Raw genomic sequence first — 18,385 nt, 5'->3', positions numbered from 1 at the left:
CCCTGCAGGAACTGTTCAACCATAATTTTTTTCCCTCCTAGATCACTGATGGGGTCTACATGTTTCAAGGTTCGCAGGGCTGCTTGTAATCTTAAAACATAATCTCTGATGCTGTCCTGTGGTCTCTGCCTGCAGTTGTGGAATCCCATTCTGAGTTCTGCCTCCATACAGGTCTCAAAAGCTTTCTTTAACTTTTCAAAGTTGGTAGCAATCGATTCCCGATCCACATTGGACCAGGTTTCTACTTCCAACTCTTCTGCACCCATTAACTGTCCCAGCACAACAGACGCTCGTTGCTTGCCAGTCATTGCATACATGTCCAATACGGTGCATATTTTCTTTTTGAACCCGGCATCCGGTTTGCCATCATACTGGGGCAGCCACGCCGCTCCAGGGACATACGGCAGGGTAATCGCATGATCGGTGCCACCGCTCTGGCTCCGGGCGCTGCTGCTTGTACTCCCGGAGCAGGCCCTGCAGTGTTCCCGTCGTCAGGCGCCTGCATCTTCCAGTCCCCCTTGGTGTTTCTCACCACTCTCTCTCGCGGGACTGAATCACTTCGGGAACTTCCGGGTCAGGTTACTGCCCCTTTCTGCTCGCGCTTACAGGAGCTGTGGGTGGGATCCCCTTTTGCGCCTTTTTCACTACTGTGGCGCAGTTACTTTTTACACCAAAATGGCGGCGGTTTCACCGATCGTGAAACACAGTCCATGAACACAGTCTATAAGGCACACGTCACCAGGTATCACCGGGTCCAGTTCAATCCTGTTCGTGACGCCAGGAAAAAGCTGTGTCGCCCAGAGTTATGGGGTACTCGGTCCCGGGCAGTGTATTGCTGGGGAAATGTCACTTGGTGGACGTTGCCCGGTACCATGTCCTGGGGACGTTTTTTAAAAGGGGTATATTTACAGGGGAGATTAAATGAAAGTTTATAACCTGACACTGTACTGCCCCGGTGTTAGTCGGGCTGCTCGGATCCAGGATCGTTGTCACTCGAGGGGTCCGGACCCGGCTTGGCGGACACTTTGATCCATAAAAGGGGATATTTGCAGTGGAGAAGTTCGTGATGCCACCTGCGGGTTGTGGTAATGGGAGTACCGCTGCTGCTGGAAGGAGTACCGGGGCAGATGGTGTGAAGCAGCAAGGTGTCAGTCCCTCCGCAGGTAGGGAAGGCCCCGGCTTCATGGGGTTAGGTAGATTTGGGAGGACAGGGTGCAGGGGACCAGGGTACTCACTGTGGGTAGTGGGGGTGCTGGATGAGGTTAAGAAAGGAGACACACACACTGTAGGTAAACCAAAGTCTCTGTGTACAGCTGCCACTTCCAGGAGCCCGTCCAAGTACCTGGTCCCACCGGTGTCACTTAGTGATTCAGAGCCTGCCTCTGTGCACAATTTATTGTCCGTTAGTGGTCCCAGTGGCTTGAAGCTGTTGGGGGCCCTGCTGTGTAGTGTAAATAGGGGGCAATGCTCTAGAATCACTGCGTTGAGAAACACGTGATGGTGTCTCCGCAGTGGATATGTTGATCTCCCTAAGGTCAACAATGCTTGCTGCTGTGTAGTGTAGCCGTGCTCTTGAGGGCTGGGACTTGGGACTTCAGTGGGTTACTGTGTCTGGAAACACCCCTGTCCCCCTCATTGTGCTGATGCCCTCAACCTCTGAGCATCTAGGGAAGTTCTTGAAGATCCTCTCCCTTTCAGGTGAATTGTCAGGACAATGAATCGGCTCCTGCCCTAGGGTCCTGTACCCCGTTGTGCTCAGTACCAGTCAGTTCTGTTGGGCCCTTCTGGTGCCGACAGTCCTCCAAGACTACGTCCGTCACACCCCTGTCCAATGTCCCTGCTACCGGTCCCCGACTACTCTGGACCCGAATCACCGCTTGCGAGCCAACCAGTTTTCTCTAGCTTCCCAGGAGCTCACTCTCCCAGCTCCTCTCTCTGGAGCCTATTTCTCTTTCTACCCTCTCACAGTCTGCTCAGTTCTCCCCAAGTGGCTGGCCCAGTTTCCAGTTAGTCCAACCCCCCCTGGTGTGTCTGATGTGAGGTGATTGGGTTTTGTGGTGCAGATGGGAATACCATCGGTTTCTTGGGTACCTGGAACCCTGGGGGGTAGGCCATGCACCCTGGGTAAGGATGCAGTTCCCTGTGGCACCCTGATGTATTCAGGGGCGCCACAACGTCACTTGCGGTTTGAGGCTACGTGGATGGAGCCGCTGCTGCACAGTTCTCACTACTGGGGCTGGTCTTGGTGGCAGCCTGGATGTTAGGCCCTCCGCAAGCAGGGCCAGGCCCCAGAGGATAGGTGATGTAGATGGGTGCAGAAAGAAGGTAGGCCACACAAGGGGTTGCAGTGTAACTGGTTCCTTTACTCACAGTCAGATGGAAACTGGTTACCCAAGAAAGGCTGGTTTTGACCACTGATCCCCTTAGTTCCAGTGCCGGTTTAGTGACCTGGTGGCTTCTTTCCCCATCATCTGTCTTTGGTTGGTGGGTCCCCGTGGCTTGGAGCTTCTGGGGGTCCCCTCCTGGTAGTCTCTTAACGGTAGTCCGTATGACGGTAGCGTGAACCCTATGGGGTCGGAGTCTCTGGTCCTGTTCCCCGGTTCTCCCATTGCTACTGAGTCCCGAACTTCAAGGTCAGTGAGGTCCTTTGTGGTCCCCTCACTTTGCAGATTTTATCAGGTCTGTCTGGAGCATTTGCCTGATCTAGGATTCTGTACCCCGTTGGTGCTATGGTTCCGGGAGCACTCCACCGTACTCCACGGGCAACCAAACGCCTGGGCCCTCAGGTCACCATCACACTCCTTTCAATGCTTTACTCGCTCTCTCCGTCCGTCCGTCACCGACGACTCTCTCCACTCCACTGTCTTGTCTGACTATCCACTGTGTGCCCTTCCCACCTGGTCGTCTGGTGGACTGGATTGGCTCCACCTCTAAGGGACCATCCATTAGGTTCAACCCTTGTCTGGCACCAGTCTTTGGGGAATTTGGGGATAAAACAGGGATTAACTGGAATGTTTTTGTTGTTACCGGCACTGGTCTTCTGGGTCCCTGGGAGTAGGCCCTGCATCCTGGTGGGGATGCAGTACCTTGTAGCTCCCTGATGGCTTCAAGGGCACTACAAGCACATATAATAATAGTATTTCAATTTCATTGACATTAAATTAGTTCTTACAACTCTTAATGATTGGTTGGGGATCAAATACTTATTTCTCTCTGCAAAATGCAAGTAAACTTTTATAATTTATACAATGTAATTTTCAGGATTATATTCTGGATATTCTATCTCACTGTTGAAATTAACCTACCCTTAAAATTATAAACTGTTCATGTCTTTATCAGTTGGCAACTTACAACATCAGCAAGGGATCAAATAATTGTTTCCTTCACTGTATATGTGAAATAACACATAAATATAATAAAGGTATAACCATCTTGAGGCTGAAAACATAGTAAATTGCAGGTTTTCAAGAGACTAAAGCGGGCTTTACACGCTACGATATATCTAACGAGATGTCGGCGGGGTCACGTCATAAGTGATGCACATCCGGCATCGTTAGTGATATCGTATCGTGTGACAGCTATGAACGAGCAGAAATACTCCCCTTCTCGTTCATCGCTGACACGTCGCTCATTTTCTAAAAATCGCACGTCCTGTTGTTCATCGTACCCGGGGCAGCACACATCGCTCCGTGTGACACCCCGGGAACGATGAACTGCAGCTTACCTGCGGCCGCCGGCAATGCGGAAGGAAGGAGCTGGGCGGGATGTTTACGTCCCGCTCATCTCTGCCCCTCCGCTTCTATTGGCCGGCCACTGTGTGATGTCGCTGTTACGCCGAACATCCCTCCCCCTTCAGGAAGTGGATGTTTGCCGCCCACAGCGAGGTCGTTTGGAAGGTAAGTACGTGCGACGGGGGGTTACAGCATTGTGCAACACGGGCAAGAAATTGCCCATGCCGCACAAACCATGGGGGCGGGTGTGATCGCAAATGCGATCGCACGATTAATTGTAACATGTAAAGCAGGCTTTATAGGAAAAGAGTAGTCACTGAAGACCAGAATGCATTTGTTTATGAGGCTGCTAAACAGAAAAACGTCAGAAACACTGCAGCCCTGAACATACTGAGCAGCTAATTCGATATAAAGTACCTGGATGGATCCAGAAATACCCGAAGGGTTCATTCCGAGATCTGTGCTTTTTCTTTTATACAAAAAAACTGTTTCATCAGTATTTGGTCACTGTATAAGTTTTAACTATCAGAGTTCATAATTTTTTACTTGATTCAAGAGTGTTTAAGTTCTCCCTTCAAACATGAAAATGGAACATTATTAGGATGTCTTCTGAATCCGGTCTTTTTTTAGTTTGTTTGTTTCTTGGATCCATAGACTGGCATTGGCAAATTTGATCCGTGACTGTGATCAAAATCAGATATGTATCTGTGTCTGCGAAGAAACACTAAACGGTACTTTTTCTCCATGGCTTGTTATATAACAGTCTATCCCCCTCTGTTTTTTGCTTGGATCTGCACTCCCCCCATTTGGCACAGGTGTTTTTAATCAGCAGGAGACTGCAAGAGGGGTCAGCCTTTTTTTGCTCCCAGTTTACACATGGGAGCCGGTGGGAGGTGAGTGCGCAGCTTCTCTCACTGTGTGTTGGTGCTGTGCAGTGGCCGCTGTTGTGGTGATGTCGTGACAGTGGGGCAGTGCGGCCTGGAGCCTTGGGGGCTTTGCCTTGCAGCATGGGTGCTGTGAGGCGCCAGGTCGCCTGCCTTGCTGGTGCTTTGTTGCTGCGGCAGTGGTTGGTGCACAGTGCCGCACCATAAAGGCTTTAGATTAGGGACCCACTCAAGAGGTTCGCCGTGACGTGGCAGTGGGCTTAATACAGTCTGATCAGAATGGTAACTAAGAACCTCATGTTCTATTTAAATTTTTGCCTAGCGGCTTTTAGATCAATGTATTTTTGGGATGTGCGATCCATGCCTTTTTCTCCATGGCTTGTACTAAACGGTACTTTACACGCTGCGATATCACTAATGATTTATCGTCGGGGTCACGGTGTTTGTGACGTACATCCAGCGTCGTTAGCGGCATCGCAGCGTTTAACACGTACGAGCGACCTTAAACAATTTCAAAAGAGACAAAAATCGTTGGTTTTGGAGAGGTCGTCCAAACACCAAAAATCGTTGTCTCGTACGTAGCGATGTTGTTTGTCGGTCCTGCGGCATCACACATCGCTATGTGTGACACCGCAGGAAAGACGAACATCTCCTTACCTGCCTCCACCGACAATGAGGAAGGAAGGAGGTGGGCAGCATGTTCCGGCCGCTCATCTCCTCCCCTCCTCTGCTATTGGGCAGCCGCTTAGTGAGGCCGCAGTAACGTCGCTATGACACCGAACGCACCTCCCCCTTGAGGGAGGGATTGTTCGGCAGTCACAGCAATGTCGCTGACAAGGTATGTCCGTGTGACGCTGCCGTAGCAATAATGTTCGCTACGGCAGCGATCACCACATATCGCTGGAACGACGGGGGCGGGTGCTATCGCGCTCGACATCACTAGCACTCGTGTAAAGTACCCCTTACATTTGAACACCCTCATTGAATATAATGGATATGATTTCTACCTGTGAAAAACACAGATCTGACTCATACATGAAAAACTTATGTGAGCTCTAATTCTTACTGATCTGCAATGGTGAAAATCAGATCTTGAAGTCGATAAAGACCTGCAAATAAAATCCTCAAAGCCTAGGACAGAAAAAACACAAACAGTGTGATGTTTACCACAGCTTTATATGTTATATAGAGTGTTCAGGTGTCAATTAAAATTCCCATGTGTTCTAGCAGCTCATGGGAAGGAGGGGAATCCACTACAGTGCCTTAAATAAATAAGTATTCATACCCCATGAACGTTTCCACATTTTTCATGTTACACTTACAAACTTAAAAACATGTAGCAAGTATTTGTGAAGTTTAAAGGAAATTTTACATAATTTTTTAAATATTTAAAAATTATAAATTTCCCATAGTCAATACTTTGTAGAAACACTTTTTGCTCTGTTTACTGCTACATGTTTTTCTGGTTAAGTCTCTACCAGCTTATATACACTACACTACATGCTGGAATGTTTGCCCATTCTTATAATATAATAATAATAAATCTTTATTTCTATAGTGCCAACATATTCCGCAGCGCTTTACAATTCAGGAGGCTCATATACAAACAAATAACAGTTATAGAAAATACAAAGTTTAGAGTATGGAAAAAAAGAGACAACCCTGCTCGTGAGAGCTTACAATCTACAATGAGATGGGGGGGGGGGGCAAGGTACAAGTGCTTATTTACAAAAACAATCCAGCCATCTCAAGGAAATGGGGGATGGATAATGTCTGCCTGGACCAGTTGGCCAGAACCTTAAGATGCATTTGGGTGCCATGGAGTTTGATGTGGGGTTATGTTCTGAGAAGATGTGGAGGGACTATGTGAATTAAGTTCGCTAAGGAGTGTGATAGGCCACCCTAAAATGATGCGTTTTTAGGGAGCGTCTGAAGCTGATCAAGTTGTGATTCATCCCGGCTTCTTGGGGTAGAGCGTTCCAGAGGATTGGTGCAGCTCTGGAGAAGTCTTGGATCCAGGAGTGGGAGGTTCGGATTAGTGTGGATGTTAGTTAGTCATTTGCAGAGTGTAGAGAACGGGTGGGGTGATAGACAGAGAGGAGGGTGGAGATGTAGGGGGGTGCCGCACTGTGGAGAGCTTTGTGGGTGAGAACAAGCAGTTTGAATTGGATCCTGTGATATATGGGCAGCCAGTGCAATGACTGGCACAGAGAGGAGGTATCCGAGTAGCGGTTAGCCAGGTAGGTAACCCTGGCTGCTGCATTAGGGATGGACTGTAGCGGAGAGAGTCTAGTTAGTGGAGACCAATTAATAGAGAGTTACAGTAGTCGAGGCAGGAGTGGATCAGGGCCACAGTGAGAGTTTTTGTTGTTTCCATTGTGAGAAAGGGGCTGACTCTAGAGATGTTCTTGAGGTGCAAGCGACAGGAGTGGGCAAAAGATTGTATATAGAAGGTGAAGGAGTATCAAGTATAACACCCAGACAGTGAGCCTGCTGCCTAGGAGTTATCCTGGTGCCACACAGAGAGAGAGATGTCTGGTTTAGGGAGGTTAGAAAATGGAGGGAATATAAGTAGTTCAGTTTTGGAAAGGTTAAGTTCAGATAGAGAGCAGACATGATGTTGCAAACTGCAGTCAGACAGTCACTGGTGTTCTGTAGTACAGCAGGGGTGAGGTCACCCGATGAAGTGTATAGTTATGTGTCATCAGCATAAAGATGGTACTGGAAGCCAAATCTACTGATGGTCTGTCCAGTTGTGGCAGTGTAGAGGGAGAAAAGAAGACGACCAAGTACTGAACCTTGAGGAACCCCAACTGTGAGAGGAAGAGGAGAAGATGTGGAGCCAGCAAATGATACGCTGAATGAGCGGCCAGAAAGATAGGAAGAGAACCAGGAAAGCACAGTGTCCTTTAGGCTGATAGAATGGAGCATAGAGAGAAGGAGATGGTGGTCAACAGTATCGAAGGCGGCAGAGAGGTCAAGAAGAATAAGCAGAGAGTGGTCACCATTACGTTTTGCTGTCAGTAGGTCATTGGTCACTTTGACGAGGCCAGTTTCTGTTGAGTGTAGGGGGCAAAAGCCAGACTGTAAAGGATCTAGAAGAGAGTGAAAGGAGAGGTAGCGGGTGAGGCGGGAATGGACCAGGCGCTCCAAGAGTTTGGAAATGAAGGGGAGATTGGAGACTGGTCTGTAGTTGTTTATGCAAGATGGGTCAAGAGTAGGTTTTTTTAATAATGGAGTAATGATAGAGTGTTTAAGGGAGGAGGGGAAGATACCAGAAGAGAGAGAGAGAGAGATTGAAAATTTTAGTTAGGCGAGTAGTGATGACTGGAGAGAATAACTGGAGTAGGTGTGAGGGTGAGGAATCAGTAGGGCATGTGGTAGGATGAGAAGAGGAGCCTGGAGACTTCTTCTTCTGTGACTGGGTCAAATGTGGAGAGTGATCCGGACGGGATGTGGGGGGGGGATGGGAATCACGGCGCTTGGTGACTGAGAGCTGATCTCTTGCCGGATGTTTTCTATTTTCTCTGTTAAGTACGAGGCCAGATCAGCAGTATGAAGATCTGTGATAGGGATCGGTGCTTTGGGACTGAAGAGGGAATGAAAGGTGTCAAAGAGCTTTTTTGGATTGTTGTTTAGTGAGGAGATCAAGGTGCTGAAGTAGGTCTGTTTGGCGAGGTGAAGGGCAGCGTTGTAGGTTCTTAACATGAATTTGTAGTGGATGAAGTTTTCTGGTGTGCGGGTTTTCCTCCATAGGCATTCGGCACTCCTAGAGCATCGCTGGAGAAGTCGAGTTTTCGATGTGAGCCAGGGCTGTTTTACTCTGTTTGGTCTTTCTAAAGGTGAGGGATGCTACTTGGTCTAGGGTACTTATGAGTGTGTCATTGTAGTGGTTTACCACCAGATCAGGACAGGAAAGTGAGGAGATAGGGGAGAATGAGTGCAGAGAGTCTGTAAGTGTCTGAGAGTCGATGGCCTGTAGGTTTCTGAATGTGTGATAGGTGAGAGTGTGCTGGGGTGGGCGAGGGTTTGTGAGCTTACAGGAGAGGATGTTGTCGTCAGAGAGAAGAAGAGGTGAGTTATCAAAGTGAGAGATTGAGCAGAGGCGGACAAAGACCAGGTCAAGCGCGTTACCGTCTTCATGTGTCTCCGGGGATGAGAGCTGTGAGAGGCCAAAGGAGGTGGTTAGAGATAGTGGTTAGAGATAGAAGCTGGGATGCAGAAGGGGAGGTGGGGATGTTCATGGGGATGTCTCCTAGGATAAGGGTTAGTAATTCTGAGGACATGAAGTGCGGCAGCCAGGCTGAAAAGTGGTCAAGGAACTGGGTGGGTGAGCCTGGGGGACAGTATATGACCGCTACTCTGAGGGAGAGGGGATGGAAGAGCCTGATAGTGTGGACCTCAAAGGATGGTAATGAGAGTGACGGAGCTTGGGGGATGACCTTGAAAGTGCCCTATGGGGACAGGAGTGGACTCCGCCACCATGTCTATTCTCAGGTCTTGGTGAATGGGAAAAGTGTAAGCCACCAAGAGAAATGGCAGCAGGGGAAGCAGTGTCAGAATCCTGAATACAAGTTTCAGTGAGGGCCAGCAGATTAAGAGAGTTATTTAGAAAGTAGTTGTGGATGTAAGGAAGCTTGTTACATACAGACCGTGGATTTCTGAGAGCACAATTCATGAGGGAGATGAGGGTGTACAACTAATGCTAATGAGGTTAGCAGGGTTTCTATGAGATGTGGAGGAGGGGGTAAAGTTTGCATGGGGTGGACTGGGATTAGGAGAGATATTCCCTGAAAGAAGTTGCAGCAAAAGGAGTAAGAGCAGATAGTTTTTGGAGTTGTAGCATGTTTTTTTCTGCAAGACTCTGGAGCATGAAGGAGTGAGGTTATTAAGGAAGGTGAAAAGAACGTGGGAGCTGTACATAGGAGAGAGGAGGAGAGAGGGGCTGATGTGGATGAGTGGTGATGGAGGGGGGTGGGGTGGTGAAAGTGAACAGTAAAAGCACATAAGATGGTGAAGACCGAAATAAAGATCATACTAATACCAGAGGGTGTTAAAAAGTAAGTAGCCTGCCACCTCCTGCCCTGACTAACTGCCATTGAAATAACTTTACATAAGATGGCACGCATGCAGCACCCCACATGCGTGCACCCCTTAAGAAAGCCCCAGATATATAGGGAAAGCTAGAGGAGTAGGTGAGGGGAATTGTGGGAGGTCAGCTTGTTAGGGGAAATTAACAAAAGGTGATCACACCAGGGAATGATTAGTGAATCAAAGGGAACAGGACAACTTTGACAGCAAGCCTGACTCTAGACTACACAAAATCACACCTTCCACCATCAGATAACGTTTACATAGAGGAAGATACAGTCATACATCAGTCATACATACATTCTTCTGTGCAAACTAACTCTAGTTCAGTGACATTGGACGGAGACCATCTATGAACAGCATTTTTAAAGTGTTCCCACAGATTTTCATTGATTTTAGGTCTGGACTTTGACTGGGCCATTCAAACACATGGATATGCTTTGATCTAAACTATTGCGTTGTAGCTCTGGCAGTGTATTTAGGTTCATTGTGCTGGTCAAAAGTGAACCTCATCTCAAGTCTTTTGCAACCTCTAACAGATTTTCTTCCGGGATTGCTCTGTATTTAGGTCATCCATCTTCCCATCAACTCTGACCAGCTTCCCTGTCCCTGCTGAAGAAAAGCATCCTCACAGCTTGATGCTGCCTCCACCATTTTTTATGGTGGGGATGGTGTTTTCAAGGTGATGTGCAGTGTTAGTTTTCAACTACACATAGTATTTTGTTTTAGCCCCAAACGTTCTATTTTAGTCTCACCTGACTAGAGCACCTTGTTCTACATCCTAGCTGTTTCCCCTACATGGCTTTTTGGAAACTGCAAATGGAACTTCTTATGGCTTGCTTTCAAAAATGGCTTTCTTCTTGCCACTCATCCATAAAGGCCAACTTTGTGTAGAATACGACGAACAGTTGTCCTGTGGACAGACTCTTCACCTGAGCTGTAATCTCTGCAGTTGCTCCAGAGTGACCATGGTCTTCTTGGTTGCTTTTCTGATTAGTGCTTTTCTTGCTTGGGAAGTCAGTTTAGGTGGACGGCCATGTCTTGATAGGTTTGCAGTTATTACATAAGCCTTCCATTTTTGGATAATAGATTGAACAGTGCTCTGTGAGATGGTCAGATATGGAGATATTTTTTTTATAACCTAACTTTGCTTTACTCTTTTCCCCAACTTTATCCCTCACCTGATTGATGTGTTCCTTGTTTTTTGTGATGCTGTTTGATTTCTAATGTTCACAAAGAAACATCTGAGATCTTCTGAGAACAGAACAGCTGTAGTTATAATGAAAATAAATTACACTCAGGTGGACTCAATTTTATTTAGGAGTATCACACTACATTGTGTTAATGTGTTTGAATGGCCCAGTCAAAGTCCAATCCTAAATCCCATTGAGAATCTTTGTCAATACTTGAAAATTGCTGCTCACAGACACTCTCTACCCAATCTCACAGAGCTAGAGGTATTTTGCAAAGAATGGGCAAAAATGTCATTCTCTAGATGTGTAAAGCTGGTAGAGACATACTGTACCCCAAAGAATTGCAGCAGTAATTGCAACGAAAGGTGGTCCTACAAAGTATTGACTCAAGGGGGTGAATATAAATGCATGTGAACATTTTCAGATTTATATTTTTAAAATATTTAGAAAATCATGTATCATTTCCTTTACATGTCACAAATACTTGCATTTTAGTGTTGGTATATCACATAAACGTCATCATTTGTCACAAGTAATTCCATATGATCAGTTCCATTCTTTTGCATTATTGCCTTAAATTGAATAAATGTAGTTTATACACTGAGTCAATTAATACTATTTGTTTTTATGCAGATCTCATAGAAGAAATTACTCAAGAACAGATCATTAACCATGATACCGAAGAAAACACTTTGGATCAAGCTCTAAGAAAGCAGGGCTGGCCTAAAGGGTTAAAAAGAGGATCTTCTGAGAGAAGACATAGTGTGGACAGGAAGTCTGGATTTAAACTCAACTTGTACACTCCACCAGAGACTCCAATGGAACCAGACTATCAGGCTCAGATTGAAGACATCAAAACTGAAGTTGAAGATGAAGAAGAAAATAATCAACATCAGAACAATGTTTTGCAAGTCACTGAAGAAATTCTAACCCATGTTGAAGGAACTGGAACTTCTGTGCTAGAGCTATCAAGTCCATGTAGCACCAATCTAGAAAAGGAAGAGGAGGAAAAGAAAGATGACAATCTAAAACTTAAAGAAATGGAAAAGAATAACATAGATGAAGCTGAGGAAAGAACAGAATTTGGTTTACAAGAAGAAGAGAAAAATGTGCAAGAAGAAATAAAAAAATCAGCTAAAATGTTGGAAAATGTGAAAAACTCCATGACCAAACAAGTCAGTGAGCTTGCACTTGCAGAAGAAGATGTAGAAGTTGAAGACCACAAGTCGCCTAATAAACATCATGATGCTGATAATGAAGATGAGAGCCATCTTGATATTTCACAGAAAGAGGTACCTGAACAACCTTTTGAGGAATCTTTAGAGGATAAAGAGAGAGATTTAGAGCTGAGTACTGCAAATAATACATCTCAATCTGATATTTTAACCAGCAACTGTGATGAAATAATTGAAAGAAATAAATCTGTACAGCAAGCAAATGAACGAGTAACTGAACCAGAGGAGCAAGCCATTGTTCCATGTGAAACACATGAAGGGAGTCTAGAATCATGTGATGATGAGGATGAACTAGACAATGACTCAGAAACTGCTCAAGCTGTACAGTCTCTAAACCGTGAAAGTGAGGCACAAGAAGAGGCCTATAGACGTTGTTCTGATACACAGGAAGCATGTCATAATCTACATAGTTATGGCCAAAGTCCATCAGCTGTTGCTCCAGAAGACTGTCATCAGTCTGACATTGGCAGCCCAGTCTCCTCAAATAATTCACTTTCTAGTTTGCCTGTCCAGTCTGCAAACAGCCCTAGTGGACCCTCTATGGAAAGTAATTATGCTCAAATCAGCCCGAAGCAACCAGCCATTTCTGTTTCTTCATTACCGAATATTGAAACTAGCCCCGTAATGGATGTATCATCTATATCTGATCAATCACAGCAAGTTGTGGATAGTGGGTTCAGTGATTTGGGTAGTATTGAGAGCACAACTGAGAACTATGAAAACCCAAGCAGCTACGATTCTAGCATTGGAGTTGGCACCTTACCCCCTCAAAATAGCTGTTCATTCAGTGGAAGTATGACATCAACTAACTTGAGTAAAAGTAGTTGTGCTGTAACACAACAAATGTCTACGATAAACAATAGTTGCAGCATGATTGGGTCCCCACTTCCGCAGCCACCTTGTAATGTCAAGTCCCCACAAGCCTGTGCAGTAAACAGACCCTCAAATGGTGGTCAACAACAACAGCTTGCCCCATGTGGAATTGCAGGAAAAGGTTTTGCTTTGCCAGACATTTCTGAAACCAGAGGTGGTGGACTTGGAAGGCTGTATGATAAAATAGGAGAAGGAGATTTTGTGCCTGGACATTATCCTCAACCCTCTGCTACTTTCAGCCTTGCCAAACTTCAACAGCTGACAAACACTTTAATGGATCACTCCCTGCCTTATACACATGCTCAGGCTATAACATCCTATGCAAATAGTGCCTCTCTTACTTCTCCACTAAGCAACATGGTGCAGCTGACCCAGTCACCACATTCTGTTACTTCCCAATCTCAAGCTACAATGACTCCTGCAAACCTCACGCCACCACTAGTAAATTTGCCACCGACTCTCCTTCAGCGTTCAATTTCCAGTGGCCAAATGGGAATTTCACATAGCCAAAGGCTGCAGACACAGATGGGAGTTAAACCTCATGTGTCCATGCGGACCAAAGTATCTGCATTGCCTCCAGGAGCTCCTTCTGGGCCCCATCCCTCACAAATGTATGGTCATGCTCCTCCACCACAGACTGTGACCATGCAACCTCCCTCCCGGTCTCTAACCATACAGCGTGGAATGAACATGGGTGTCAACCTAATGACAGCACCTGCTTACAATGTGAACCCAGTTAATACGCTTAATGCCATGAGTGGTTATCGAATGTCTCAGTCGATGATGAACAGTGGGTACCACACCAACCATGGCTATATGAACCAGAGCCCTCAGTACCCAATGCAAATGAGCATGATGGGTAGCCAGCCTTATGTGCAGCAGTCAATGCAGACCAACCCTCACAGCAACATGATGTACTCCAGCCCTGGGCATCATGGTTATATGAATACAGCAATACCCAAACAGTCAATTAATGGATCCTACATGAGACGATGAGTTGATCTTGCAGATATCTTCATCCTTACACTCTCTCTAGCTAATTCTGTAGCAATTGCAAAATTAAATCTATTCATTGGAATCAAATACAGACAGACAATGGTCACTGAAGAAGACAACCTTTGTGTCTTATGGACTTGTTTTTTCTCTATTTCAGCCTCACGTTACATTTGTAATAGTCTAATATTGATGTCTGTTCACCCTAATTTATTTCAACCCCAATTTCACTAAATGAAAGTGTTTTCTCTCACTTCATTAACCATCTCACTTTATTGACCATGACCGTCCACCGGGAATTTATTATTTTTGTTTGGGAATACTTTCTTTTATTAAAAAGAATTGTACTTGACTAGAAACTACAATTTTCCATCCACATGTCTTTTAAACACTGGTTATGACCAAGCACACCTCCTTAATGCCATTGACCTTCTCTAAGTGACCTTTTGAATACATACTGTTTATCAGTGTTTAAGTCTTTAATGAAATGTTACCCCATGCTGAATAATCTCAAAATGAGAAGTCATAGGGAAATGTTAAAATTTTTCTTCACCTTTTAAAGCTGGTCTTTTTAAGGAGTTCTAATACTTTCCCCATGTTAAGAGCATTGCACTCAGCCAGATTCAAGGCTTGTTAAAGGTCGGTACTTAAGGGGGCTTTACACGCTACGACATCGCTAATGCGAACTCGTTGGGGTCACGGAATTGGTGACGCACATCCGGCCGCATTAGCGATGCCGTTGCGTGTGACACCGATGAGCAATTTTGCATCGTTGCAAAAACGTGCAAAATCGCTCATCAGTGACATGGGGGTCCATTCTCAAAAATCGTTACTGCAGCAGTAAAGAGGTTGTTCCTCGTTCCTGCGGCAGCACACATCGCTCCGTGTGACGCCGCAGGAACGAGGAAGCTCTCCTTACCTGCCTCCCGGCTGCTATGCGGAAGGAAGGAGGTGGGCGGGATGTTACGTCCCGCTCAGCTCCGCCCCTCCGCTGCTATTGGGCGGCCGCTCAGTGACGTCGCTGTGATGCCGCACGGACCGCCCCCTTTGAAAGGAGGCGGTTCGCCGGTCACAGCGACGTCGACGGGCAGGTAAGTATGTGTGATGGGTCTGGGCGATGTTGTGCGGCACGGGCAGCGATTTGCCCGTGTCGCGCAACAGATGGGGGCGGGTACCCACACTAGCGATATCGGGACCGATATCGCAGTGTGTAAAGCCCGCTTTAGGCCCCTTTCACACATCAGTTTTTTGCCATCAGTCGCAATCCGTCGAAATGTGAAAAAAATGTATCCAGCAGTGGATCTGTTTTTTCTCATTGACTTTTATTAGCGACGGATTTCGACGGATGGCCTGACGTTGCATCCGTCATACGACGGATCCGTCGAAAAATGTGTTTGCGGGCGACGGAAGTGACTTCCAGAGGAACGTTTTTTGTCATCATCAAAAAAACGGATGGCGCTGGATCCGTCTCTGTCCGCCGTCTTTTAGAATGGAAGCCTATCAGCGCAGGATCCATCCTATGACGGAATCCAGCGAATGTATACTTTTTTTAAACAGAAGAAAAAAACAAGAAGCCAGCACCAAATGTGCACTACAGCACTAAACATTCCAAACTGTACTTATTATAAAAAAAATTTTGAGATTTTTGGCAAAAAAATTGCAATTTCTTGAGCTGCTTCGCCACGTCACGGCAAATCTCATTTGAAGCAGTCCTACACTAAAATATTTTTATAAAATGTGCCATACGGCCTCACATATGAATAGTAGAACTGCTCTTAGCAGCACTCACCTGGTCTATTTCAATCCCGTACCCATGACTGAGTCATGGCTGTGGGCGGGACAGGTCCAAGCAAATGCTGCATGAAGTAAATAGCCTGTGGACAAAGCCTGATGACTTAATGTGAACAGTCACCAACCGCCAAAATCCAGACAGATGGAATACATCCCAAATTGGGGTGCATAGCAAGGTGGAGGTCAACCACCGACCAATTCAATGAAGAAAAAAACAAGAAGCCAGCACCAAATGTGCACTACAGCACTAAACATTCCAAACTGTACTTATTATAAAAAAAAATTTGAGATTTTTGGCAAAAAATTCCAATTTCTTGAGCTGCTTCGCCACGTCACGGCAAATCTCATTTGAAGCAGTCCTACACTAAAATATTTTTATAAAATGTGCCATACGGCCTCACATATGAATAGTAGAACTGCTCTTAGCAGCACTCACCTGGTCTATTTCAATCCCGTACCCATGACTGAGTCATGGCTGTGGGCGGGACAGGTCCAAGCAAATGCTGCATGAAGTAAATAGCCTGTGGACAAAGCCTGATGACTTAATGTGAACAGTCACCAACCGCCAAAATCCAGACAGATGGAATACATCCCAAATTGGGGTGCATAGCAAGGTGGAGGTCAACCACCGACCAATTCAATGAAGAAAAAAACAAGAAGCCAGCACCAAATGTGCACTACAGCACTAAACATTCCAAACTGTACTTATTATAAAAAAATTTTTGAGATTTTTGGCAAAAAATTGCAATTTCTTGAGCTGCTTCGCCACGTCACGGCAAATCTCATTTGAAGCAGTCCTACACTAAAATATTTTTATAAAATGTGCCATACGGCCTCACATATGAATAGTAGAACTGCTCTTAGCAGCACTCACCTGGTCTATTTCAATCCCGTACCCATGACTGAGTCATGGCTGTGGGCGGGACAGGTCCAAGCAAATGCTGCATGAAGTAAATAGCCTGTGGACAAAGCCTGATGACTTAATGTGAACAGTCACCAACCGCCAAAATCCAGACAGATGAAATACATCCCAAATTGGGGTGCATAGCAAGGTGGAGGTCAACCACCGACCAATTCAATGAAGAAAAAAACAAGAAGCCAGCACCAAATGTGCACTACAGCACTAAACATTCCAAACTGTACTTATTATAAAAAAAAATTTGAGATTTTTGGCAAAAAATTGCAATTTCATGAGCTGCTTCGCCACGTCACGGCAAATCTCATTTGAAGCAGTCCTACACTAAAATATTTTTATAAAATGTGCCATACGGCCTCACATATGAATGGTAGAACTGCTCTTATTATTGCTCTTGGTTGGTGGTTGACCTCCACCTTGCTTTGCACCCCAATTTGGGATGTATTCCATCTGTCTAGATTTTGGCGGTTGGTGACTGTTCACATTAAGTCATCAGGCTTTGTCCACAGGCTATTTACTTCATGCAGCATTTGCTTGGACCTGTCCCGCCCACAGCCATGACTCAGTCATGGGTACGGGATTGAAATAGACCAGGTGAGTGCTGCTAAGAGCAGTTCTACTATTCATATGTGAGGCCGTATGGCACATTTTATAAAAATATTTTAGTGTAGGACTGCTTCAAATGAGATTTGCCGTGACGTGTTGAAGCAGCTCAAGAAATTGCAATTTTTTGCCAAAAATCTCAAAAATTTTTAAAATAAGTACAGTTTGGAATGTTTAGTGCTGTAGTGCACATTTGGTGCTGCTTTTTGTTTTTGTTTTTTTTTGTTTTTTTTAAACAGAGCATGCTCAGATGGGATAAAACAGTGTCTGGCTGAATAAACAAAACTCTCTCTCTCTCTCTCCCCCCCCTTCCTTCCTCCCTCCCTCCCTCTCTCTCTCCATACATACATGCATATTAGATAATAGGTTGGGGGCTGTAAGGACTAGAGTTTGGGAAATATTGATAGTTTCTCAATTAGGCCCCTAATTATACAACACAACTGATTTTTGGTGTTCTGCTGATAACAACAGCATCTTGCAGAAACATAATTTGACAGACATGGGTGCACTGAGAAAAGCAGTGGCTGTGCTTGTGCCGTGGGCGGGGGACAGACCACAACAGGGAGGCCGCTCGAGGTGCTCGGATCTGGGCGGTTGCTGTGGCTCGAGTGGTAGCCGGATCCGCCCGTCACCCACGAGTGAAAAGGGGTTATTTACAGGGGATAGAGTCTTTGTCAGTGACACCAGCCGTGGGTTGCGGTGAGGGATTGTGACACCGCTGCTGCCTTGTACGTGGGTGCCCGGGGCTGAAGGAGCAGGGCAGCAAGTTGGGATCCCCTCCACGGATAGGTGAGGTGTAGTCCCGGGTCCCAGGGTATTGTGAGGGGTTGCAGGGAGCAGTCTTTAGGAGGCAGGAAACAGGGAACTCACAGTTTTGTTGTCATGGTGCTGGATGAGCTGGTGCTGATTTGGAGGGTCAGTAAACACACACAGTCTGTATTGTAAACCAAGTTGCCAGTGACTGGTAGCCTCCGGCGGTTGCATTCGGGTCCCACACACAGATATACAGCCAGGGGCCCTTTCTTCTGCACTTTCTGTCTGTCTCTCTCTTGTCTGGACTAGTCCGCTTGAACGG

At 45.9% G+C, this 18,385-nt stretch overlaps 1 protein-coding gene across 2 annotated transcripts in view; it reads left to right on the top strand.

The window, feature by feature from the left end:
• The window catches only part of KAT6B (lysine acetyltransferase 6B), a 745,545-nt gene extending 729,933 nt beyond the window's left edge, over nucleotides 1–15,612 (top strand). For both annotated transcript variants that reach the window (XM_075349101.1, XM_075349100.1), the window contains exon 17: nucleotides 11,533–15,612. In XM_075349101.1, the coding sequence (XP_075205216.1) occupies nucleotides 11,533–14,003 (2,471 nt within the window). In that variant the 3' untranslated portion in view covers nucleotides 14,004–15,612. The remainder of the gene's footprint in view (nucleotides 1–11,532) is intronic.
• The last annotated feature ends 2,773 nt before the right edge of the window (nucleotides 15,613–18,385 follow it).

Source organism: Anomaloglossus baeobatrachus, chromosome 5 (assembly GCF_048569485.1).
Source record: "Anomaloglossus baeobatrachus isolate aAnoBae1 chromosome 5, aAnoBae1.hap1, whole genome shotgun sequence".
Lineage (NCBI taxonomy): Eukaryota > Metazoa > Chordata > Amphibia > Anura > Aromobatidae > Anomaloglossus > Anomaloglossus baeobatrachus.
This window is presented reverse-complemented; position numbering and strand designations above follow the sequence as displayed.